The 24,004-nt window shown below is 38.4% G+C and overlaps 1 protein-coding gene across 4 annotated transcripts in view; it reads left to right on the top strand.

The window, feature by feature from the left end:
* The first annotated feature begins 1,910 nt into the window (after positions 1-1,910).
* KIDINS220 (kinase D interacting substrate 220) overlaps positions 1,911-24,004 on the top strand; it is a 65,910-nt gene continuing 43,816 nt past the window's right edge. For 2 of the 4 annotated variants that reach the window (XM_058178082.1, XM_058178109.1), the window contains exons 1-12: positions 1,912-2,111; positions 10,461-10,600; positions 12,547-12,645; positions 13,442-13,540; positions 14,902-15,000; positions 18,193-18,294; positions 18,744-18,842; positions 19,160-19,357; positions 19,476-19,574; positions 20,940-21,038; positions 22,850-22,948; positions 23,445-23,622. In XM_058178082.1, the coding sequence (XP_058034065.1) occupies positions 10,493-10,600; positions 12,547-12,645; positions 13,442-13,540; positions 14,902-15,000; positions 18,193-18,294; positions 18,744-18,842; positions 19,160-19,357; positions 19,476-19,574; positions 20,940-21,038; positions 22,850-22,948; positions 23,445-23,622 (1,279 nt within the window). In that variant the 5' untranslated portion in view covers positions 1,912-2,111; positions 10,461-10,492. Of the gene's footprint in view, positions 2,112-10,460; positions 10,601-12,546; positions 12,646-13,441; positions 13,541-14,901; positions 15,001-18,192; positions 18,295-18,743; positions 18,843-19,159; positions 19,358-19,475; positions 19,575-20,939; positions 21,039-22,849; positions 22,949-23,444; positions 23,623-24,004 lie in introns of all 4 variants that reach the window. The other 2 variants (XM_058178101.1, XM_058178092.1) reach the window with 2 other exon arrangements.

The following is a 24,004-nucleotide window of genomic DNA, read 5'->3' as shown; positions in this document are numbered from 1 at the left end:
TATTCACACGCTCTGATGCTAAGGAGTTAGACGTTCTACTCCCCCTCCCCACCTAAAAAGAACTCTGTTCCAACTTCCAGTTGCCTTATATTAACACGCTCTGATGCTACCCCTTTGCTGAACTGGGCATTGGTGTAGCGAGCGCATGAATCATCTAGCCTGTGGGCTGGGACATTCTACTCCCCCTCCCCCTCTGTTCCAACTGCCAGTTGCCTTATATTAACACGCTCTGATGCTACGGAGTTACACATTCTACATTAAGTTTCAGGCTTTAAGAGGCAATTTATTACGCCCGATCACATAGTTCCGTAGTGAAGCAGGGGCATCCAGCTAGTATAAATTATATACTATTCAGTAGTTAAGCTGGGCAATGAGTTGGGCACACCTGCTGACTATGGTATAGCGGACAATTGCCAGAATATTGATCTCAGCAACTGGACTACCTCACAGTTATTCCAGAAGAGGACGACAAAATGGATATGAATGTTATGTGGAGCCAATGATATCTAATAAGGCAAGGCCACTGTGTGGAAAAGGAAAAGCAGCATGGAAACTTCTTATCCAAAGTTGCATTTGGAACAGTACCGAAACAACCAGGACAGCTGAAGGCAGGTTAACAAAGCAAATCTTCCAAATTTCAACCAAGCGTACACATTCTTCTGAAAATTAACACACACAAGATGAATTACATGCTAGTAATAGGATTTCAGGTTTGTACAGTATATGAGGGAAAGGTGCCTCTGGTGGTGCAACAGGCTAATGCAGCCTATTATTAACAGCAACTGCTTGCAATATTGCAGGTTCAAGTCCCACCAGGCCCAAGGTTGACTCAGCCTTCCATCCTTTATAAGGTAGGTAAAATGAGGACCCAGATTGTTGGGGGGCAATAAGTTGACTTTGTATATAGTATACAAATGGATGAAGACTATTGCCTGACATAGTGTAAGCTGCCCTGAGTCTTCGGAGAAGGGCAGGATATAAATGCAAAAAAAAAAAAAAAGGAACATCTCATACACTGAGTTCTCAGTTCAAATTTCTGTACTCATCTTTCACAAACTACTGACTTTTTCTTCCAGCTCATTATGAAAACCCAAGAACGTGCTTAATAGTTCAGGGTTAATTTGAAAAGTTTCCAATTACATGCAAAAGCACGTTAGGTAAATCTGAGCCTTCCCGGACTACCAAATTCTACTGTTATCCTGTCTAATCTTTTAACAGCATGCATTTAAATCTAAGGCGCCTACACATTGTTAAATATCCGCATGCTCATTTTTGAAACCTGTCTATAGATAGAGCAACCAGGTCATTACTGTGCTTTTTCCAAAAAGGCAACTGGCCTTTCTTGGTGGGTTTTTTTTTTTTAAAACGTTTCGCTTCTCATCCAAGAAGCGAAACTTTTCGAAGAACACATCAAGGAAAGCCAGTTGCCTTTTTTTTTTTTTTTTTTTTGAAAAGGCGCCTTTTAGCACCACTTTGAAACGAGATTTCATTTCTGGCATTTCTAATTTTGTTTCGGCTCCACGGTTTACGATGCCCTCCGTGTTTGTGTATCTGTGCATACCTATAAATAACACCCGCAAGGGAAAACGCCTGACTGGGCTGAGCAGGATTTTAGGCAACAATAAACATCACCTTCACCTCCCTCCCACCCACCCCCGGATGCTGCGAGGCTTCTCAACGGCTTTCGATGCCGCCGTCAGGCCGTGGCAGGTCAATTAACGGTAGGAACTCATTAGCCAATTGGGTCGCGCGGAGCCTTTCGAACCCCCCCCCTTTTTTTTAACGTTTTTAACGTTCGTATAGCGAAAGCGGGTGGGGTGGGGGGGGGCGGAATCCAGCTCGCGGCGATTCTCCAGCTCTCCTTGGCCTCCTTCGAGGGCGGGGGAGCAAGACGGGCGGGCACGCGCGCCCACGCCTCACGTGACCTGGCCGGCAGCTAAGGCGAAGATGGCCACCGTCTCTTTGGGTTGAAGGAGACGGAGCGCTCCTCAACCGCTTTCCCACCACCGCTACTACTATCGTACTGCTACCAGCACCACCACCACGACGTCAACAGCAGGAGCAGCGCCGTCCTCCTCCAAATTCTCGTCCTCGACCGCTCCTTTTCGCCGGTAAAGGGCGTGCAAGCGAAGTAAACGGCGCGGCAAGTGGGGGGGAGGAGGGTTGGGGAGGGCGGTGGTCGCGAGCCGTCAGACAAAGGGAGCGGTGCTTCTCAGCCGCCTTCGTTCCCTGACTCCATTCCCGAGCTTCTCGAGGGCTGTTTTAGTCTAAGGCAGGCCGGTGGTGAACCGGGTGGGGATTTGAAGGTGTGTGCGAGAGACAAACCGCTGCCCAGCGATCTATGAACAGGTGGTCGCTTCTCTTTCCCCTTGCATTCCCGCACATTTGACATGGGTCGACGCTTTGGGTTGCGGGGCTGGGGGTGGCTGAGGAACCTGTTCATTTAGCTAGTGGGGTACAGGCGAAGGGGGGGGGGAATGCCTGTCCCTGGCCGTTATCTTGGATTCCGCCGGTTCTTATCTAAAAAATTCTATCTATCCTATTCTTCCCCGAGCTGGTTGCTTGAGTTTTCATGCCTAAGGAGGGACTGAAACTCAGGGTTTTCCTGGTTATAGTAACCTAACGCCTTAATAACCCCTAGACTAGAGTGACTAAACTGCGGGTGTCTTGTCTGTCTGTCTGTCTGCCTCTCTCTCTCTCTTTCATGCTTGTTTTCAACTATCAAAATGCCAAACGTTCAATGAGTTTTTGCTTAAGGCAAGAACACCGAAAGACCTGGGAAAATGTCTAAGATTTGTTTGATACACAAGGAGACAAGAGCTGAATGCTTAATGTTCATCAATTTGGCATTTTGGTAGTTGGAAAAAAGCATAGGAGAGACAGACAGACATCCGCAGTTTAGTCACTCTAGGGGTTATTAAGGCATTGGGTTATGATAACCAGGAAAACTCTTGAGTTTAAATCCCTCTTTAGGCATGAAAACTGATTGAGGTGACCTTGGGCCAGCCACTCGCTCTCAGCCCAACCCACCTTCACAGGGTGATTGTTGGGGGAACAGTAGGAAGAGGAATGAATATTGGGTGTGTTTGCTTGCCTTGACTTATATATAAAAAAAAAACCTGGAAAAAAACATACTTGTGTTTGCCCAGATTTTTTTGAGGTTTAATCCAACGTTCTGAAGCAGGGATTTAGATGTCATTGTAGTTGTGAATCATTATGTGCTGTGTTCCATCATCTGGCCTAGGTTTCTTCCTTTCTATGGATTTTGCAGTTTTTAAAATTTAATTTTCATTAAATTTGGCAACTCTTTTGCAATCTAATAACCAATAAAACTGTTGGTATTTTCATTAAAATCTGATGCTTATAATAGGCCAGCATAATTTCTTGCCTTGCAAAGCACTTAGTGATAAATGCATGCTGGCCACATTAGGATGATATACTGTATATGAAACCTGGCAAGAATATATGTGGCTTCCTTTGTTTTGCAAGGTGGCAGAGTTGCAATATTTGAAAGGATTTGAAATGGTATGCCCTTTTGAGTTCAAGTGAAACAAAGAAGGATACCGAGCACTCCTCAATTGCAATGAGTAAATTGAAACAATGAGTAAATTGAAGGATTTGGCTACTTAACATTGGTGCGCTCGCTATCCAAACATAGTTTGTTAAAATTATTTTTGACATTTTAAAAATTGTTTGTAAGGGTTAGTATTTGTAGAGAGACAAAGACAGAGACAGAGAGACAGAGAACCTTAGAGTTGCTTACCAGATAGTCTTTTATTTACCAATATGGGGCCCTCCAGATATATGGGCGAGAGTCAATTTACTTGGATTTAGTGATGTGTTTATTTTTACAGAACACATTTGAACCACAACTATATGTTGTTTTTGAACTCAGTAGTGTTTATGGCTCATTGTGTCTTGTAAATCAAACAAAAATTATTAATTAAGGAACCCATGAATGAATGAATATATTGTGTAAATAATCAGACTGTCTGAGTAGATATTTTTCTAGCCTACTTTGTGGTTCTGTGTGATAAACAAATGTTAATTATTGAACTTGTCTAAGTGGTAAACAAAGTGTTGTTTAAGTGTAGTAAAATTCTATATTTTTGATAAGAGTCTTTCCACTTGTTTGCAGAAAAGTCAAAGGTTGAATAGTGCAATGAGGGAAAGATTTTTGTAATTGCAGCTGTATTAATGGATAACATTGGTTTCACAGCATTTTATCTGTAAAAAATTAAAATTAGTACAAAAGACAAATCTTTCTCTTATATAAATTATTTGGTAAGAACATTAAAAAAACATTTTGAGCCCAAAAGCTGATCTAATAGATACAAACAAAATTAATTCTGAATATTAAAAAATAAATTAGAAAGGATAAAATCTTTACTATGGAATAATAAAGAGTGTAAATTGCTTTTTAAGCAATTGTTTCAATTGAAAGCGTTTTGGTCAGTTGCTGTGGGACAGTACTGTACATATTGTCAGAGCCATTGCTCATCTTAGAATATACGGATAGTGTTGCTCTAATCTTAAGCATTCTTATTTAAAACTGCTGCATTACTAAAATTGTCTACATAGGAATACATTCGATTTTTCTTTGGAAGCTTTATCCCCCATTTCCTGAAGATAGGTAATACTAATACACTGTAGAAAAAATAATAAAGAACACCTTGAAAAGTGACAGTTACTAAAATAAACTTGAGAGGGAGTTCTTTGTGTACTGTAGTAAAATACAGCCAATATAGGTAATCTACTCTATGGACCTTTTCTTATTTAACATTCTGCAGGCTTAAAGTCTCACTAGGTAGTAAATTTTGTCATATAAAAGCACCTTTACCTCTTGAGCCTATAAGTCAGTGGTTCCCAACCTTTTCTTGTTTGAGGCACAACCTTTTCTTGTTTGAGGCACCCTTGGAAAGCTTTTCAAAAGTTCCCGGCACCCTTATAAGGAAATAGATATTTAAAATCTCCGTAGCTCAAAAGTTCCCGGCACCCTCAAAAGATCTCACGGCACCCCTTAGTGCCGCGGCACACTGGTTGGGAACCACTGCTATAAGTTAACATGCTTTATGCGAGGATACTCTTACTGTTTAAATGATGTTAAAGAAATGACAGGTTTTGAGTTCAATGTACATTGTTACATTCATATTGAAAATGATAGTACGGAAAGGTTGATATTAGGATGCAGCTGATTAATGCTTCATGTATGAAAAAACCCAAATTGAGAAGAAAATAGTGTATGAGATTAGCCATCAAATGATGTCTAGACTTTATGTTATCAAGCAATAATAGGAAAATCATGAGCTTTGTCTTGTTGTACCTCGCTCAATAGTAGTAACTGTGAGTGGGATCTTGGAGTCCTAGTGGACAACCATTTAAAGATGAGCCAGCATGTGCAGCGGCTGCCAAAAAAGCCAACACAGTTCTAGGCTGCCTAAACAGGGATAGACTCAAGATCATGTGAAGTGTTAATACCACTTTATAATGCCTTGGTAAGGCCACACTTGAAATACTGCATCCAGTTTTGGTCACCATGATGTAAAAAAGATGTGGAGAGTTTAGAAAGAGTGCAGAGAAGAGCAACAAAGATGATTAGGGAACTAGAGGCTAAAACATATAAAGAATGGTTGCTGGAATTGAGTATGTCTATTTTAAAAAGGAGTAAGGGAGACATAATAGCAGTGTTCCAATATCTCAGGGGCTGCCACAAAGAAGAGGGAGTCAATCTATTCACCAAAGCACCTGAGGGTAGGTCAAGAAGCAATGGATGGAAACTAATCAAGGAGAGAAGCAACTTAGAACAATTAATCAGTGGAACAACTTGCCTCCAGAAGTTGTGAATGCTCCAACACTGGAACCTTAAGAAGCTATTGAATAACCATTTGTCTGAAGTGGTGTAGGGTTTCCTGCCTAAGCAGGGGGTTGGACTAGAAGACCTCCAAGGTTCTTTCCAACTCTGTTATTCTATTCTGTTCTGTCTTGGCTGGAACTTAAACTTCTAAGAATAGCACTTGAAGTGTGCCCATCTAGCAAATCCTAAGAAGTACAGAATTCACTATGAGTTCTGCTAAATAAGTATGTTTAATTCTGTTGTAGATTTTCACTGAGGTTAAAGTAGAGATGGACTGTATTTTTTTTTGTGAAGACCACATGCTTTCAAATACTTCGCAGACTGCACTGATCAACAACAAAAATTAATACTGGTGGGGACCCCCCCTTTTTTTGTCTGCCATTTTCCTAACTTTTTTTCAGGAATGGGAAGGCGCGTCTTACTAGAAACTTGAACTGAACGTATGTTGTCAGCTTTTGAATATAGAATGAAAGCTACAGTTCAGTTCTTTCAATACTTGTCCTAAGGCAGTTCAATAACCCGTGGTTTAAAAGTTGATTTTCTTTGTGTATCCTCAGCTATTTTTGTCCTACTGACAGGTAATCAATCAGTAAAATAATGCTACAGCATATGTAGCTTTTGTTTTTGACAGTCAAACTTCAGAATGTGGCATCCATAGAATATTTCAGAGGGCTATGACTACATGATACAGCTTGCTATCAAACTATAAAAAATGGATTTATGCATTTTTCTTAATTGTAGGTTGGATCACAAGAACCTTCTTGCAAAATAACAAGCTATGAACTGTTGTTTGCAGTATGTTAAAAGTTCTTGAGTAAAACATGAGGTTTATAATTATAACAGATATCAAATGTGCTTTGTTGTTGGCTTATAATTTTACTTTGATCTTCTAGTAGTTTAAGTTTCGTAGCTTTTTGTAAATTTTTATACCTACCGGTAGATATGCATTGTTGCCAGTGATCCAGGCTATTTTCTATGCAGTACTTCTCCGGTGTCCCAAGCTTCAGAGAAAGGAAGAATCTGAAAGTTACATTTTAATTTTTTGAAAACATATTGGTGAAATATAATGAATAACAAAATACAATCATGATTTGTGCAGTTTAAAATGACATACATTTTAGTGATTAAAATAAAAGATAAACAAAATAAAAAATAAGGCTCATGTAGTAGCATATAAAATAATCCAATCTTTGTCTATATAGAAATGCATTCCATTTCCATTTAAAGTTATTACTAAAAGTCATACAGAAACACTGTATATTACTCCTTACATTCTTATTTTTAGAATGTAAAAATATTTCAAAAATTGATAAAATAAGCTTTTTTCTAGGGAATCTAGAAACTTGCTATCAACTCCTTTCAATTTCAGTGACAGTGAAATTACCAGAGTTCTGGATTCAGCCTTTTGTGTTCGTTGCAATATGGCTTTTCTAGGAAAGGTTAGAAAATTAGCTTTTGTTTCTGTACTGACTTTTAAATAAAGAATTATTATTTTCATTCAGGAGCTGAAGGCAGTGTATACTATATAGCAGTGATGGAAAAAAGGGTGTGGGGGCAGGGAGGTCGTGTGCATGTGTGCCCACATCCATAATTCTATGTGCCCTGCCCCCATGCATGCGTGCGCACCCCCCCCCACTCCTGGCACGTGATGGCCCGGTAGGCCCATTTTTCTCTCTCACCTGGCTCTATAGCCTCTCTTTGAGTCTGGGGAGGGCAAAAATCGCCTTCCCCACTCCCCCAGAGGCCTGAAAATGCCCATTTGCCAACTTCTGGTTGGACAGGAAACGATGTTTTTTGCTGTCCCAGCCTAAATAGCCTCTCTAGCCCTCCCCAGACTCATACAGAGGCTCTGGAGCCAGATGAGAGAGAAAAACGGGCCTCCGCCTCCCCCAGGGCCTCCGGAGGCAGGAAACAGCCTGTTTCCCTACTTCTAGTGGGCCCAGAAGGCCCGAAAATCAGCTGGGAGCTAAGCTTGCATGCCCACTGATATGGCTATGTGTGCCACCTGTGGCACATGTGCCATAGGTTTGCCATCATGGCTATATAGTATTCCCTCTTGTGTTGTGCAACAACTTTGTGAGATGGATTAGACTGAAACTATTCCTGGTCTAAAGATACTCATTGAACTTCCTCCATTAAGGATGGACTGGAACCCGTGTCTCCTTAATGTCAGTCCCAAGAACTTAACCACTATCCTACACTGACACATTATTTTCTTTAAAAAACATAGTCATTTCAATTGAGTTAATTTGCTGGGGACTTCATGAACATATTTGTGTAGCATTATTGAGGAAGTACTTATAGGAATTATTTGAATTAATATGAGTAACATATTAGAATGTATTTTTTTCCAACTTTATTAATTTGCTGTATCTGCAAATTTGATAGTCATCCATGTTTTTAGGAAGTACTCTCTGGTGACCTGCAGGAAATATTTTATTCAGTTCCTTCTTTTTTATTATTTTGAACTTCTCACTCAGAACTGATTTTTCAAAGAGTTATATTAGCATTCATTATTAATGCTAGGAGATCTAACCACTTACTTCTGTGTACATCATGTGAGATAGTCTTACTGCAAATAATATCTATAATAACAGGCCCAGAATTCACTTGCTTCCTCACAGTATGCAAATCAGGAGAATTTCTATGTTGAATTTTTATTAAAAAATGTGACAACAGAGTGCACTTATGTTAAAACAGCATTGTAAAGTGTGGAACGCATTTTAGTTGAGAAGAAATGACAAGTTATGAAAGGAAACATGAAGGGAATATTGCTTTTCCACATGCATCTTTTTCCCTGGTTTTTACAATGTCTATTAGCATATCTTTATGCAATGGAAATTTTACCTCCTAACTTCAAGATGAATAATATTAAAATAACATTGAATTGGAATATAGGAGAGAATTTCAGTTTGTGTTTTATCTGTAATTAATACTACTAGTTTCCTTATTTAAATAAGTACACAGTAATAATACATTTGCACAATCTTCCATCAGCAAAGTTTGATTACTAATGATCACTTGTTTAATCTAATTGCAAGCTGTAAATGAAACAGGATAAATACAATATGTTACCTAAACAATTTTGTATGCCAGTGGGAAAGTTGGAGTATAAAGGCTTCATGATGAAAATTCTGTAAAGGCTTAAACTAATTCCACAGAGCAGTGAGGCTTACTTATGTTAGATGGTAATTATTATATTTACATATACCACTTTGCATGAAATACAGCCTGAGCAGCTGAATTTTCTGTACTTGTATGCCTTTATTAATTCTTTCTGCATTGCTCTATGTATCTTTATCACTTTTTCCCCGTGTGCTTTTTAACATGTATTCTTTCAGATAATTAAAGTATCTCAGATTGATTTTCTAAGGAACCTAAGACAGTTATAACAAATTACAAAATTATACATATGCATATTTGGTTCGGTGGTGGTCATGGTCTTCAGATTGTGCACAACTGGATAGATAAAGGAAAGATGAAAATGTAATCTCTTAGTTCTATCTGTTCCACTGCTGGAAATAAAAAGTTGGAAACCCAGCCTATATTTGAATAGAATAGAATAGAATAACAGAGCTGGAAGGGACCTTGGAGGTCTTTTAGTCTAACCCCTGCTCAGGCAGGAAACCCTATACCATTTCAAACAAATGGTTGTCCAATCTCTTCTTAAAAACCTCCAGTTGTTGGAGAATTCACAACTTCTGGAGGCAAGTTGTTCCACTGGTTAATTGTTCTAACTCAGGAAATTTCTCCTTAGTTCTAGGTTGCTTCTCTCCTTGATTAGTTTCCACCCATTGCTTCTTGTCTTGTCTTCAGGTGCTTTGGAGAATAGCTTGACTCCCTCTTCTTTGTGGCAGCCCCTGAGATATTGGAACACTGCTATCATGTCTCCCCTGCTCCTTCTTTTCATTAAACTAGATATACCCAATTCCAGCAACCATTCTTTATATGTTTTAGTTTCCAGTCCCCTAATCATCTTTGTTGCTCTTCTCTACATTCTTTCTAGAGTCTCAACATCTTTGAGTCTCAACATTTCTGCTAGAGAGTCTAAAGGCAAACTCTTAGAAGCATGAGGGAATTGCACATTGGTTGTGATATGCAAAGATTAATTTGTTATTTCAAATATTAACAGATGACCTCTGTTGAATTGTCATATTTTAAGGAAGGCCTTAGTTGAACTTTTTTTTTTGAAATACATATTTCTTCTTTCTAAGTGGTCTCTTCTAGTGCATGACAATCCAAAATACTGCAGCGCTGGTAAATACATGGTTAAAGGAAATATTTATACATTTGGCATCAGTTTCTTTATTACTGTCAGATGTAAAATAAAGCTATGGTGTAAAATAAGACATTTTAAAGATAATTTGCTTTTGCTGTATCAAATTACCAAATAAAAGTTGAAATGTGCAGAACATTTTGTTTGTAATTCATTTATTTATTTTAATAATTTCTTTATTATTATGACACTAAAAAGCTGATTACCTTGATATCTGTATACAGATATAACCGAGATTGTTTTTTCTAGTGATAGGTATGAAGTCATTTTGTCATCTGCCTCTTTCAGTATGTTACTGACAGGTTTAAATGGTTCTTTTTGTTTATGTAGATAACTGGCATTGTGGAACCTGACTACTAAGGATGGCTAATCTGATGTCTCAGAGTTTGGTGACTTACGTAGAAGAAGAAAATGTTCCTGCTTTGAAAGCATTTCTTGAGAAGTGCAAAGATGTGGATGAAAGGGATGAGGTATGATAAACTGTGAACACTTTGAAAACTATCCAGTTTTGGATGGTTTTTGAAAACCATCAGAGCCTGTGGGAGCATGGCATATCTCTGATGTTCATTCTGTTCATCATTTCAGAGCAATTAATTCATGATCTTTAAATGTGGAATGTTGAGATGGTCAGATTACTTTTTTGCTTGTCTGTGGCTTATCCCTTTTGCCAGTCTCTGCAGAGGTCGAGAACCTTTGGTGCCTTATGAAAGATAATTCTGCAACAAGACTAGCCTGGAATCTCCAAGCAGTCCTTCTATGTTAGTTAATGCTATTCTGTTGCTTGGTTTACTGAGGAGTCAGTAGATAAACAACGAACAGGGACTTAGAGTGCTAGTGACTCACAGTTGCTCTTACTTGGATTTCATTTGGGAAGATTCACGTAAGACAGTTGGGATAACTTCCTGCAGTGAAATCAGGTTTATGTTCCAGCTTGTATGCTCTAAGAATATATGCAGGATTCTCGATACTATGAACACTGATAGTCTTCGACTTATAACCACAATTCTGACCAGAATTTCTATTGTTAAATGAGGCAGTCATTAAATGAGACACACCCAACTTTACAACCTTTTTGCTCTAGTTAATGAATTACCACAGTCAGTAAGGGAGTCATGCATTTGTTAAGTGAATTTGACTTTCCCCACTGACTTTGCTATTGTGATTGCTGATGGACAAGAGGCATCTTAGAATTATACCAATGACACTGCCTTGGTGCCTGCTTGCTTCCAGGTCCAATTCAGAATGTTAGGTATGACCTATAAAACCCTACATGGTTTGGGTCAAACTTACTTTTGATTACCTGATCCATGTACAGTCATGTCTGCCCTGTGCAATTGGCCAAGAAAGGGGCAATCTACACCTCTGCCTCCCAAAATATGAAGAGGCTGGGATGGAAGTGAGGAAGAAGCCACTCTTGTGTTATGGAACAAGTGTGTCTGGTTCCCTCACCTCTACGCTTTAGAAAGAGACCAAGATGTTTCATTACTTCCTTGGGTTTGAATGCTTCTATTGGCTTTCTTCTAGTTTTAGTTAGTTTAATTTAATTCATGTTTTAATTTTAATTTAATAAATTATTTCTTTATTTTTGTTTGCTTGTACACTACTGTAAGCTTTCCAGGGTCTCTTGATTTGATGTGGTAGAAATTATGTATTCATGTTTTAAGGCTTTAATATAAAAGGATGGCAACTGTTCAATGTTTAAATTATGAAACATTTTTAACAAGAATTTTTACAATCAATAAATAGTTGCTGCCCTGTTCTATAAGATGAAATAGAATTTCAAAAGCAGATCCTAGGATTCACAAATATGACCTTTTTACAAGATATTGTATTGCCTTAACTTGTTTCTGTTAATGTTTTATTGAATCCGGATAACAGACAGTCCTCACTTAATAACCATTTATTTGGCAAATGTTTGAAGTCACAATGGCACTGCAGAAAGTGATTTATGGCCTGTCTTCACACTTAATAACAGTTGTGACATCCCTGCAGTCATATAATCACAATTTAGGTGCTCGATAATCAATGTACAACATTGTGTGGTCGCATGATCACCATTTGGGACCTTCCCAGCTGGCTTCCAACAAGCGAAGTTGTGACGAACCCAGGAGGCGGCTGTAAGTCACAATTACCTAATCTCTTGCTTAACAGCCAAAACCAGAGCTACTGGAATTCTCATTGTAAGCCAGTGTGGTCATTTTATGTTTTGCTTAACTTTGCTTAGTGACAAAAGTTGCTGGTTCCAATTAGGGTTATTAAATGAGGACTACCTGTTGTGGGGTTCTTTAGTACTGTTTTAGGAGATATGCTTCAGTGTCTAGGTAAACCTTGAATACTACATGGCTTTCTGCTATAAGAATTGTTAGATATCCTCTTAATTAGCTTTTTCCTATATGCATTTTTTTAATGATTGCAGAATGGTCAGACTCCTTTAATGCTAGCTGCAGAGCAAGGCAATTTAGAAATTGTCCAAGAACTGATAAAGAAAGGCGCCAATTGTAACTTGGAAGATTCAGTAAGTACTAAGAAGCTTATCTTGCTTCATACTTTATCTCTCCTCCAGCACATTTAATTTGCCATCATCCTATATGTATCTTGAAATCAGACCTGTGAACACAAAATATGTAACAGATAAGACTGTGCCATTCCATCCTATTGTTTGTTGATACAGTAATAAGTATGATGTCATGTCTGCCATTCGTTCTTTGTTAAAGTTTAATAGTTTAAGGGAGTTAATTCAGCTACAACAATTTTTTGATTGGTGGCTTCTGCCTGTCCTAATAAATTTGGTGAAGTGGGTAATGCTCTGGGCCCCCTCAGTGAGACAATGTCATCTGATGGGTCCTTGGAAGTGTGCCTTCTCTGTCATGGCACTGGCCTTAAGGAATAACCTTGTCTTGGAGATATAGATGATTGCAACCCTGTTGCCCTTGAGAAAATTGGTGAGGCTTTTTCCTCAGGCATTGTGGCCAAGTTATTAATGGAACTGGCAGGCAGATAGATGAATGCAAGTTTTATCTTTTTTTAAAACTCTTTTTTATTGATTTTATTGCAATTTCTTTGATTGTTGTGAGCTGTCCAGAACCACTGACAGTCAGGTGGTATACAAATTTAATAATCTATTATTATTAAGGCCTCAACCTTACTTTTTAAAAAAAGGTGTGTTGCGTTTTTATTTTGTTTACAGCTAGCTGAAAGTTCTTTCTAGTACATGAGCAGCTATAAAAATTTGTTTAATAAATGAAATAAATATAAAAACTTGTTCTTAAGTACTTATGTGACATGTTCCTTCTTTGATTGCCTTATTTTAGGATAACTGGACAGCTCTTATCTCTGCATCTAAAGAAGGGCATATTGCTATTGTATCAGAACTCTTAGCATGCAATGTGAATATAGAACATCGAGACATGGTATATTTTTTACTTTTACAATAACATCAAACGGTTACTTCTCCAGTATCTTTATTTGCTAGATTTATATCCTGCACTCATGCAAATCTGCTCCAGGCCTCCTTCCCTCAACTCATGCATAGCCCTTTCAGTGCATGCCTTGGCTTCTCCAACCCCACTTGTATGCTTTTTACTGGGATGCCTGCTGCCTTCCTCTGAATACCCTTAAAGTTACCATGACAGCTGGGACTGCTGGGATTGTCATTGCCAAGTGATGTACTCATGACATTGCACTTTCCAACTGCACTGTTAATGATGGCAGTCCTGGTCCCACCTGAGAACTACTTGTATGCTATTTAGCTCCTTTTAATTACGATGTTAAAACTGAATTTGGGTGTGTTATAAACAGTGTTGGGTGATTGTCTTTCTTGGAATGTAATGCCAGAAGTTCATATAGATTTTTTACATAATAGAATGCATTTGCTAATTGAGTAAGAGAATTTCAAAGGAAATTTACAAGTGCACTGTCCAACAGTAACCGTTCAGAGAATAACCCCATCAGTAAGGTGATATCTACTACTTAGTGTTATAAGTCGCCCAGAATTCTGTTGTGAGGTGGGCAGGTTTTATATGAATAAAATCTATACTTTTGGCATTTCACTTGCCTTTGCCTCATTATTAGATGTATTTCCTTTCTGTCTTGTTTACTGTCAGTGTGCGTAAAAAAAAGGCAACACAGTTTGTAGAACGGTCAAGACTGAGGTTGATTGGGTGGAAGTCAGAAGTGGGTTTCAGCAGGTTCTAACCAGTTCTGGAGAAATAGTAGCAGAAATTATGAGTAGTTCGGAGAACTGGTAGTAAAAATTCTGACTGGCCCTGCCCCCATCTATTCTCTGCCTCCCAAGTCCCAACTGATCGGGAGGAAATGGGGACTTTGCAGTATCCTTCCCCTGGATTGGGAAGGGAATGGAGATTTTACAGTATCCTTCCCCTGGAGTGGGATGGGAATATTCTTCCCCTGCCATGCCCACCAAGCCACGCCCCAGCCACACCCACAGAACTGGTAGTAAAAAAATTTGGAACCCACCACTAGTGGAAGTGTTGTGTACGCTGGCATATCTATATGTGCAGCTGTATTTATATAGATATCATAAGTGAGGGTAATGCTCTGCGCTTCAGATGAAATGGATCCCAATCTTACATAATAGGACATTTATTATTCTTTAAGGTCCTTAGAACTTTGTTTTTGTTGCAACATAACATTTTTTGTGTTCCTCTGGAAATGAATGTATATTGGTGTCTTGAAGATAATTCAGCAATTATGTAGCTTAGTCCTTTGTTTAATTATAGGAATGCTATGATTTTCTGTTTTATGGTTTTAGGGTGGGTGGACAGCCCTTATGTGGGCATGCTACAAAGGCTCTACTGAAGTAGCTGAACTGCTTCTTGAAAGAGGAGCAAACCCAAACATCACTGGTATAGTAAGTTCATTTTTTCCCTTTTTGCAGTCAAACATTAACATTATATCAATTTGCATTTGGAATTGTTTATCTTGAATGATATTATTCAGATAATTATAAAATATGAGGTAGAAATTCTTTTGTTGGCTGTTACTAGCTGCACTAGCCATTTTTAGTTTGTGTAAAATTAATATTTCCCCATAAAAGACTATTGTTTAATGACTACAATGGGGACTGGCAACTCCCAATTAAGCAAAGTGATCACTAAGTGAAATTGCAATTGTGCTTATGATCTTGCTTCAGCTTTCCTTTGCTTTACAGGCCTGTGAAGGTTGAAAATGCGAGGATAGGTCATAAAGTTCCTTTTCCTCACCATTGTAAATATGAATGATTGCCAAATGAGGCAGTTGTTAACACAGACTACTTGTAATGCTTTTAAAAATGTCTCACTGCACTTTAAAACAGTAATTTTAATTTAACATGATGCAATTAATTACCAGCAGAATTAATTCAAGATAGTAGAAATTATTACTGATAAAACTGAATGTTTATAGATGATGGTGTTAATTTCTAGTCTAGAAATGTCTTCAAGAAAACAACCAAGCTCATAGAGCACTGAGGAGCCCTCATAATAGAAATTCTCAACTATATAAACTATATAAAAAGGCACACTATATAAAAAGGCATACTCAGCCATGTTTTGCTGCTTTCAACAACATTAAAAGAAATGTTAGTTCAGCAGAAGAGAACTTGCTTCCATGCTCAAGAGTTCTTGTTCCATATAGATTAACTGTATTTTGTAGCTGTGCTTGAAAAACTTGTAATAATTTGGTTCTGTCAATAGAGACAGAATATTGCTCTTTAATTGCTATTATTGATGAAAATATATTTCTGTACTTTTTCCCTAATATCAGCTATCACGATTAAGTGAACTTTTGTTAAGAAGAAATCACTTTGGTTTTCATTTTATTTCTAATACACTGGATTGAGTCAGACTCATACCTCATAACTGGAGATCCAGCTGTTCGGAAGCTGATCGGACACTAGTTAGGTCATATAGTCAGACCTACCTCGTGGCATTGAGGGAAGCGAAGCGTTCTTACGTTTTCTCCCTCATTGCATCGGCAGATAACCGCCCGGCCGCCCTGTTTTGGGTGACTCACTCTCTCCTTCAACAGGAGGTGTGGGATGACCCCTTACAAGGGCATGCCAAGGATTGTAGTGTTTATCTATATGATAAAATCGCTCAGCTTCGGGACGGGTTGAATCAAAATTGGGTAGATCCAGGTGAGATGTCGGAGACCCGTCTTATTGAGACTGTTTGGGATGGGTTTGACCCTGTGACTCCTGAGGACATGGACAGGTTGTTGGGGAGGTTGAATGCCACCACATGTTTACTGGACCCGTGCCCCTCCTGGCTGGTGCTGGCCATGCAGGAGGTGACACGAGGCTGGCTCCGAGGGATTATTAATGCTTCTTTGTTGGAAGGGGTTTTTCCTGCTGCCTTGAAAGAGGCGGTGGTGAGACCCCTCCTCAAGAAGCCTTCCCTGGACCCAGCTGTTTTAGGAAATTATCGTCTGGTCTCCAACCTTCGCTTTGTGGTGAAGGTTGTAGAGAGTGTGGTGGCATGTCAATTACCCCAATACCTGGATGAAACTGTCTATCTAGACCCGTTCCAGTCCGGCTTTCGGAACGGATACAGTATGGAGACGGCTTTGGTCGCGTTGGTTGATGACCTCTGGAGGGCCCGGGACAGGGGTTATTCCTCTGCCCTGGTCCTATTAGACCTCTCAGCGGCTTTTGATACCATCGGCCATGGTATCCTGCTGCACCGGCTGGGGAGTTTGGGAGTGGGAGGCACATTTATCGGTGGTTCTCCTCTTATCTCTCTGACCGGTCGCAGACGGTGTTGGCAGGGGGGCAGAGATCGACCGCGAGGTGCCTCACGTGTGGGGTGCCGCAGGGGTCGATTCTCTCGCCTCTCCTGTTCAACATCTATATGAAGCTGCTGGGTGAGATCATCAGTGGTTTTGGGGTGAGTTACCAACTGTACGCTGAGGATACACAGCTGTACTTTTCCACCCCAGGCCACCCCAATGAAGCTATCGAAGTACTGTCCCGGTGTCTGGAAGCCGTACGGGTCTGGATGGGGAGAAACAGGCTCAAGCTCAACCCCTCCAAGACGGAGTGGCTGTGGATGCCGGCACCCCGGTACAGTCAGCTGCAACCATGGCTGACTGTTGGGGGCGAGTCATTGGCCCCGACGGAGAGGGTGCGCAACTTAGGCGTTCTCCTGGATGGGCGGTTGTCTTTTGAAGATCACTTGACGACCGTCTCCAGGAGAGCTTTTTATCAGGTTCGCCTAATTCGCCAGTTGCGCCCCTTCCTTGACCGGGATGCCCTATGCACAGTCACTCATGCCCTTGTTACCTCTCGCCTGGATTACTGCAATGCTCTGTACATGGGGCTCCCCTTGAAGAGCACCTGGAGGCTCCAGTTGGTTCAGAATGCAGCTGCGCGGGTGATAGAGGGAGCCGCTCGTGGCTCCCATGTAACACCACTCCTGCGCAGGCTGCACTGGCTACCTGTGGTCTTTCGGGTGCACTTCAAGGTGTTGGTTACTACCTTTAAAGTGCTCCATGGCTTAGGGCCGGGTTACTTACGGGACCGCCTACTGCTACCGATTGCCTCCCACCGACCCGTGCGCTCTCACAGAGAGGGACTCCTCAGGGTGCCGTCCGCCAAGCAGTGTCAGCTGGCGACGCCCAGGGGAAGGGCCTTCTCTGTGGGGGTTCCCACCCTCTGGAATGAACTTCCCCCAGGACTCCGTCAACTGCCTGACCTCCGGACCTTTCACCGCGAGTTGAAGACATATCTATTTATTCGCGCAGGACTGGCGTAGAATTTTTAATAGTTTTTAATATTTGGATTTCAATTTTATTGGGTTTTATGATTTTAAATGGATTTTAATTTGGCTTTATATGTAATAAGTTTTTTAATTACTGTTTTTTATTGTGCACTTTTTACTGTTTTTATTTGGCTGTGAACCGCCCTGAGTCCTTCGGGAGAAGGGCGGTATAAAAATTTAACAAATAACTAACTAACTAACTAACTAACTAACTAACTAACTAACTAACTAACTGAAGTGAGCCTGAAAACCGAGGTGAGCCAATAACATTTTATTCTTACTGTTTTCAATTGTTTTTCTTTTAGCAATATAGTGTGTATCCAATAATTTGGGCAGCAGGTCGAGGCCATTCTCGTATAGTGCAACTGTTGCTGCAACATGGAGCTAAAGTCAACTGCTCTGACAAGGTAAAATTGAAAGCATTTGCTTAAGACTGGAACTCTATTATTCATCTATCTTATTTATCTTCTATCTATTACCTATATATGTAAATTATATATAATATAGGTATATATTATCTCTATGCTGGAAGAGAGACATATTTGTAGTTCTTTTAGCTTCCTATAAAAATGTTGGTGGTATTGAGAGAGTATGCTGCATTTTTGCATCATGTAAAGATTTTAATCTTCCTCCTAAAATCCTGCTCTTAATAACAATGTCTCATCTCTGCCCACTCACCAGTTGTGTTTTATATATGTATACGTATATGTATATGTATATGTATATGTATATGTATATGTATATATATTAAATAAATAAATATAAATAAATTATTTGCCATCTGTATTTGAAGCAGCATTCAGCAATCAAACTATAATTTATCAGAGGTATAAAATATGTATTTTTTTTCTACCAGTATGGTACTACACCATTGATCTGGGCAGCAAGAAAAGGACATCTGGACTGTGTAAAGTATTTGTTGCAGATGGGAGCAGATGTAGATCAGGAAGGAGCTGTGAGTATAACTTTTATTTTTTAAAAAATATTAGTTAAAATATATTTCTAATCAAAAGCAGCATATTTATTAATTGTATTCAGTGTATAAGTTCCCTCGGTTATCCAAGTGAATCTAGACATCATGCAACACATCAGAGAAGTAAATACCAAGAGCTGAGTAGTGGAGGTTTGATGTTTATGTCAAACACAGGCTTCTTGTTATTATTGTCTTAAAAAGCAATAGAAAAATATATGTTTACATTTGGTATTGAAGAAATGAATACATTAGAAGAAAATATACTGATTCATATTAGTAAGTGTATTTTATTCTCACAGAATTCTATGACTGCACTTATTGTAGCAGTAAAAGGTGGCTTTACAGATTCAGTGAAAGAAATTCTGAAAAGAAATCCAAATGTGAACTTAACAGATAAAGATGGAAATACAGCTTTGATGATTGCTTCAAAGGAGGGTCACATAGAAATTGTGCAAGATCTCTTAGATGCAGGAACCTATGTGAATATTCCTGATCGAGTGAGTATGCGTTTGCGTGGCATAAAAGTGTTGCCTTATTTGTGTGTGCCATGACACTTTGAAAGCTAATTTGGGAATATCTGAAGTAGATAGTGACTCTGTTGTGTTCTAATTTCAGAGTGGAGATACCGTGCTGATTGGGGCTGTCAGAGGTGGTCATGTTGAAATTGTGAGAGCATTGCTTCATAAATATGCTGATATAGACATTAGGGGTCAGGTAAGTAATTCTCTGTTTAATAATATGCTTCTGAATGTGGCATTTGTAGAACGTAGAAGCATCCCTTGTAGATAGGAGACATAATATCAGATAATATTTATATTCTGGAAAAAATATTCATACCAAATGTCAAGGTTTGACTCTGGTAAGTATATTTCTTAAACTTTACTGCACATTGTTTCTACATTAGAATGAGGAATAAGTACTTTCATTTTTATCTAAAGTGTACAGGTAGTACTCAACTTACAACCACTCGTTTAGTGACTGAAGCTACAGTGGCAATGAAAAAAAATGACTTGATACTGATCTTCACACTAAGACTGTCACAGCACCCCCCACTATCACATGATCAAAATGTGCTTGGCAACTGGCCTGTATTTATGATGGTTGTAGTGTCCCAGGGTAATATGATTACCTTTTGCTTTGTTCCCAGCTGGTTTCTGACAAGAAAAGTCAACTGGGTAAGCCAGATTTGCTTAATGATCACATGGTTCACTTAACAGTTGCAATGATTCACTTAACAACTGTGGTAAAAAAAGGTCATAAAATTGGTCCCAACTGACTTAACTATCTTGCTTAGCAACAGAAATCATGGTCACAATTGTGATCATAACTTGAGGACTACCTGTAATTGTTTTGACACTTAGCTGTTATGAGCTACAGGTAGTCCTCAACTTAACAATAGTTCATTTAGTGATTGTTCAAAGTTACAACGGCACTAAAAAAAGAGACATGAGCATTTTTCACACTTACAACCATTGCAGCAGCCACCATGGTGACCTGATCAAAATTCAGATGCTTGGCAGCTGACTCATATTTAAGACAGTTGCAGTATCCTGGAGTCATGTGATCACCTTTTGTGACCTTCTGACAGCAAAATCAATGGGAAAACCAGATTCACTTAACAACAGTGTTACTAACAACTGCAGTGATTCAGTTGACAACTATGGCAAGAAAGGTCATAAAATGGGGCAAAATTAACTTAATGTTGCTTAGCAACAACAATTTTGGCCTAAATTATGGACATAAGTCGAGGACAAACCTGTACTTACATCAGGTATGTGATCAATGTGTTTTAGCTGGATGCAGAAAATAATAGTATGCAATTGATTTTAATCAAGTTTAGGTTCAAAACTCTGAGTAGGAGGTACTCTTATAAACTTATTTCTTAAATATAACAATAAGTATATGTGTAGCAATAACAATATTATCATTTTAGGCAGAATAGTTACATATACATTTCCATCCTGAATAAAAACCCACTGAGTTATTCATATTTAAATAATGCACATATAAGATATATCTGGCTTATGAAATTAATCCAACTGGCTTTTTAAAAGTTGATCGTGTGTTATTCATTTATAGGATAATAAAACAGCTTTATATTGGGCTGTTGAAAAGGGAAATGCTACCATGGTAAGAGATATTTTGCAGTGTAATCCAGACACTGAAATATGTACAAAGGTAAGTATATAATTAATAGTTTCTAATCCTGAGTAAGCTTTATAATAGGTGGTTTTAGTGTATATTACTGTTTTTATTTTTAAAAGCTATAGTTTTGAACTTTACTAATAAATTTTATTTAATAATCTTGATTTTTTAAAAATAATCTGTTTACACAGCAGTAACCTGGTTTTCTTAGAAGTGTGATATGTATTTATTACATTTATATTTACCAATAACTTTATTATATATCTCCCAATTGCTGCTTATTACTTTTTGGAATGGTTCTAGACTGTAAAATAAAATGCATTTTTCCTTATGAATGCATGCATTTAGACTTAACTACCAAAATCAAGTCTGTACAGTGTGGCTCCCACTTTGAGAGCTGTTTGTCAAGTCTACTAACAACATATGGGTTATATGTTGTTTTGGGAGCTGATACAATTTCTTCTTTATCTTCTGTAATTGTTTTATTCTTAATTGTAGGCTGCCCAGTGTCAGCCTATACTTAAATAAATGGGACAGATATAGCAATGATAGTATTTGGATTTAATACAGACAGTGATCAAATAATATCAGTTAGATTTGAATATGGCACTCAGTTTGTTATAGCAAAGATATGACCAGAACTTGACTGTGGAATAAATGTCAAACCTCACATGCAAGTTCCAAGTCAAGTTAAAGTAAAAGAAAGCCAAATAGTTTCCACAGTATGATCTTGAGCATATACTCAGCATTTTTATGGAGAACATAAGAAATTATTTTGAAATCCAGAAATCACAATCTCTGATGGAAACTGTGGAATAAAATCAAATAATTTATTGAGAGCAAAGACTGTCTGACCAGATTAAAAGCATCTTCCTTCTCCCTTCTTGGCTCTCCCCATTGTGAGGATGACCCAACAGCCAATCAAACAAAAGTGTTAGGTAGGAGAGAAGAAGGAGGGAAGAGAAGATGGTTACCTGGGAGCTCTGCAACCACAGGCCTCATGAAGGCTGAATAAATAGAGCCCCAAATAAAGGAGTGAACTAAAAGTTTGTTAGACCTGAGGAGAAGAGGCAAAAGAAAAAGAGACCTGAGGAAGCGGGACAGAGATGTTTATTTCCTTCCCTCAGACTGGCAAGAGGTTCTTGGAGCCATTTTGCTCAGATGGAGCAAAGGTTTGAAAGAGAAGAATCAAGAAATGCAGCAAAGAACAAATAAGGAAAAAAATGAAGAAAAAGAAAAGACTTTGGCAGGACAAAAATAGAAAACAGAAAATAAAAAAGATAAATCAAACTCTGTAGAAAAAGATGGATAGTTTTATAGAGCATGACAATAGAGATATACAGAGATTAAGAAAACAAATATAGAAGTTAGAAATTGAAAACTATATTGGAGATACATGGAAAGATATGAAAATATAGTGAAGTTAATTTTTAAAGAAAACAGTGTAGGTAGAGCTTATATATAATGACAATAGGAAATAGTTTTATTATTGAGAACAGAATTGTACAATGATTTTTCTTGTAATGCTTTATGGAAGCAAAAGTTGGGATTTTAAGGATTAGGGTTTAAAGAGTTTTGATATTTTTAAACTTTGGTATTGGAAAAAATTACAGAAAGCAAATGGATCATAGAACAGATCTAGGAATGTCATTCAAGGTGCAAATGACCAGGTTCAAATTATCATAGTTTGTATATATTATGTGAAGACTAACTCTCTGGAGAAGTTCATAACTCTGGGAAAGGTAGAAAAAAGAGAATGATCAGCAGGTAAGTAGATGGACTCAATGACAGTGGCATTAACTGTTCTTCAAGTGTCTGCTATATCTTTTTCTTTTTACTTTTAGGACGGTGAAACACCTCTTATAAAGGCAACCAAAATGAGAAATATTGAAATAGTTGAGCTTCTGCTGGACAAAGGAGCAAAAGTTTCTGCTGTAGATAAGGTAAAGTCTAATTGTCGAGGAATGTGAAAAGCACAGTTAAAAGTAAAGTAGTGGCGGAAGGCTAACAATACTTTTGATAAAGTGAAAAAAGCGATCTGTTTAAAAAGTGACTTTCTAAACTTTTCTCATTTGGTAAGAATATAACAAAGTGAGAAAACTAATGATTTAAAGAATATAAGTTAAATAACTGTTGTAAGAAATAAAGGAATGGGGGAAACATAACTTGAGTTTTTGACTATATGAGCTATGCAAGTAAAACTATTGAAAAAAATCCAGATTCAAGAGAAAATTATGATGGGCACATGAATGGACACTTGTCAAGAATACTTTAAACAAAATGTGGCGCATAATAGCTATAGAGAAGATGCAGTTGCTGTAAGATACACTTGCCAGGTGTACATCATGTCCACTGTGTTCCAAATTACATTTTGTCCTTTATATTTCTGTATAGTTCTCATATGCTTCTGCATCTATTAACTTACAACAACTCTTACAGAAAGGAGACACTCCACTTCATATTGCTATTCGTGGCAGGAGCCGTAGGCTTGCAGAATTGCTGTTACGAAATCCTAAAGATGGCAGACTACTTTATAGGCCTAATAAAGCTGGGGAAACCCCTTACAACATTGATTGCAGCCATCAGAAAAGTATTTTAACTCAAATCTTTGGTGCTAGTAAGTATTTAGGATTTTTTTAAAATATAAATATTTTTGATACTTTGGAAAATATGTTTCTGGAGTGCCATAAAACATTTAATGATTAAATATGCAAAAATGTCAGCCCAGCCGTAGCTGTTTTTTAATGTAATAATAAATGCTGCTTTAGAAATACGTTCGAATAGTCTAGCTCCGTGATGGCAAACCTATGGCATGCTTGCCAGATGTGGCACGTAGAGCCCTCTGTGGGCACGAGCGCTGTCGCTAGCTGCTCTTCTGGTTTCTGGCATGCACATGTGCATCAGCCAGCTGGTCTTTGCGGGCACTGGAGCGCCTTAAAACAGGCCAAAAAACAGGTTGTTTTTCAGGCTGTTTTCAGGCTGCTTTTGGGTGATTTTCA

The sequence above is a fragment of the Ahaetulla prasina genome, chromosome 1 (genome assembly GCF_028640845.1).
Source record: "Ahaetulla prasina isolate Xishuangbanna chromosome 1, ASM2864084v1, whole genome shotgun sequence".
NCBI classification, from domain to species: domain Eukaryota; kingdom Metazoa; phylum Chordata; class Lepidosauria; order Squamata; family Colubridae; genus Ahaetulla; species Ahaetulla prasina.
This window is presented reverse-complemented; position numbering and strand designations above follow the sequence as displayed.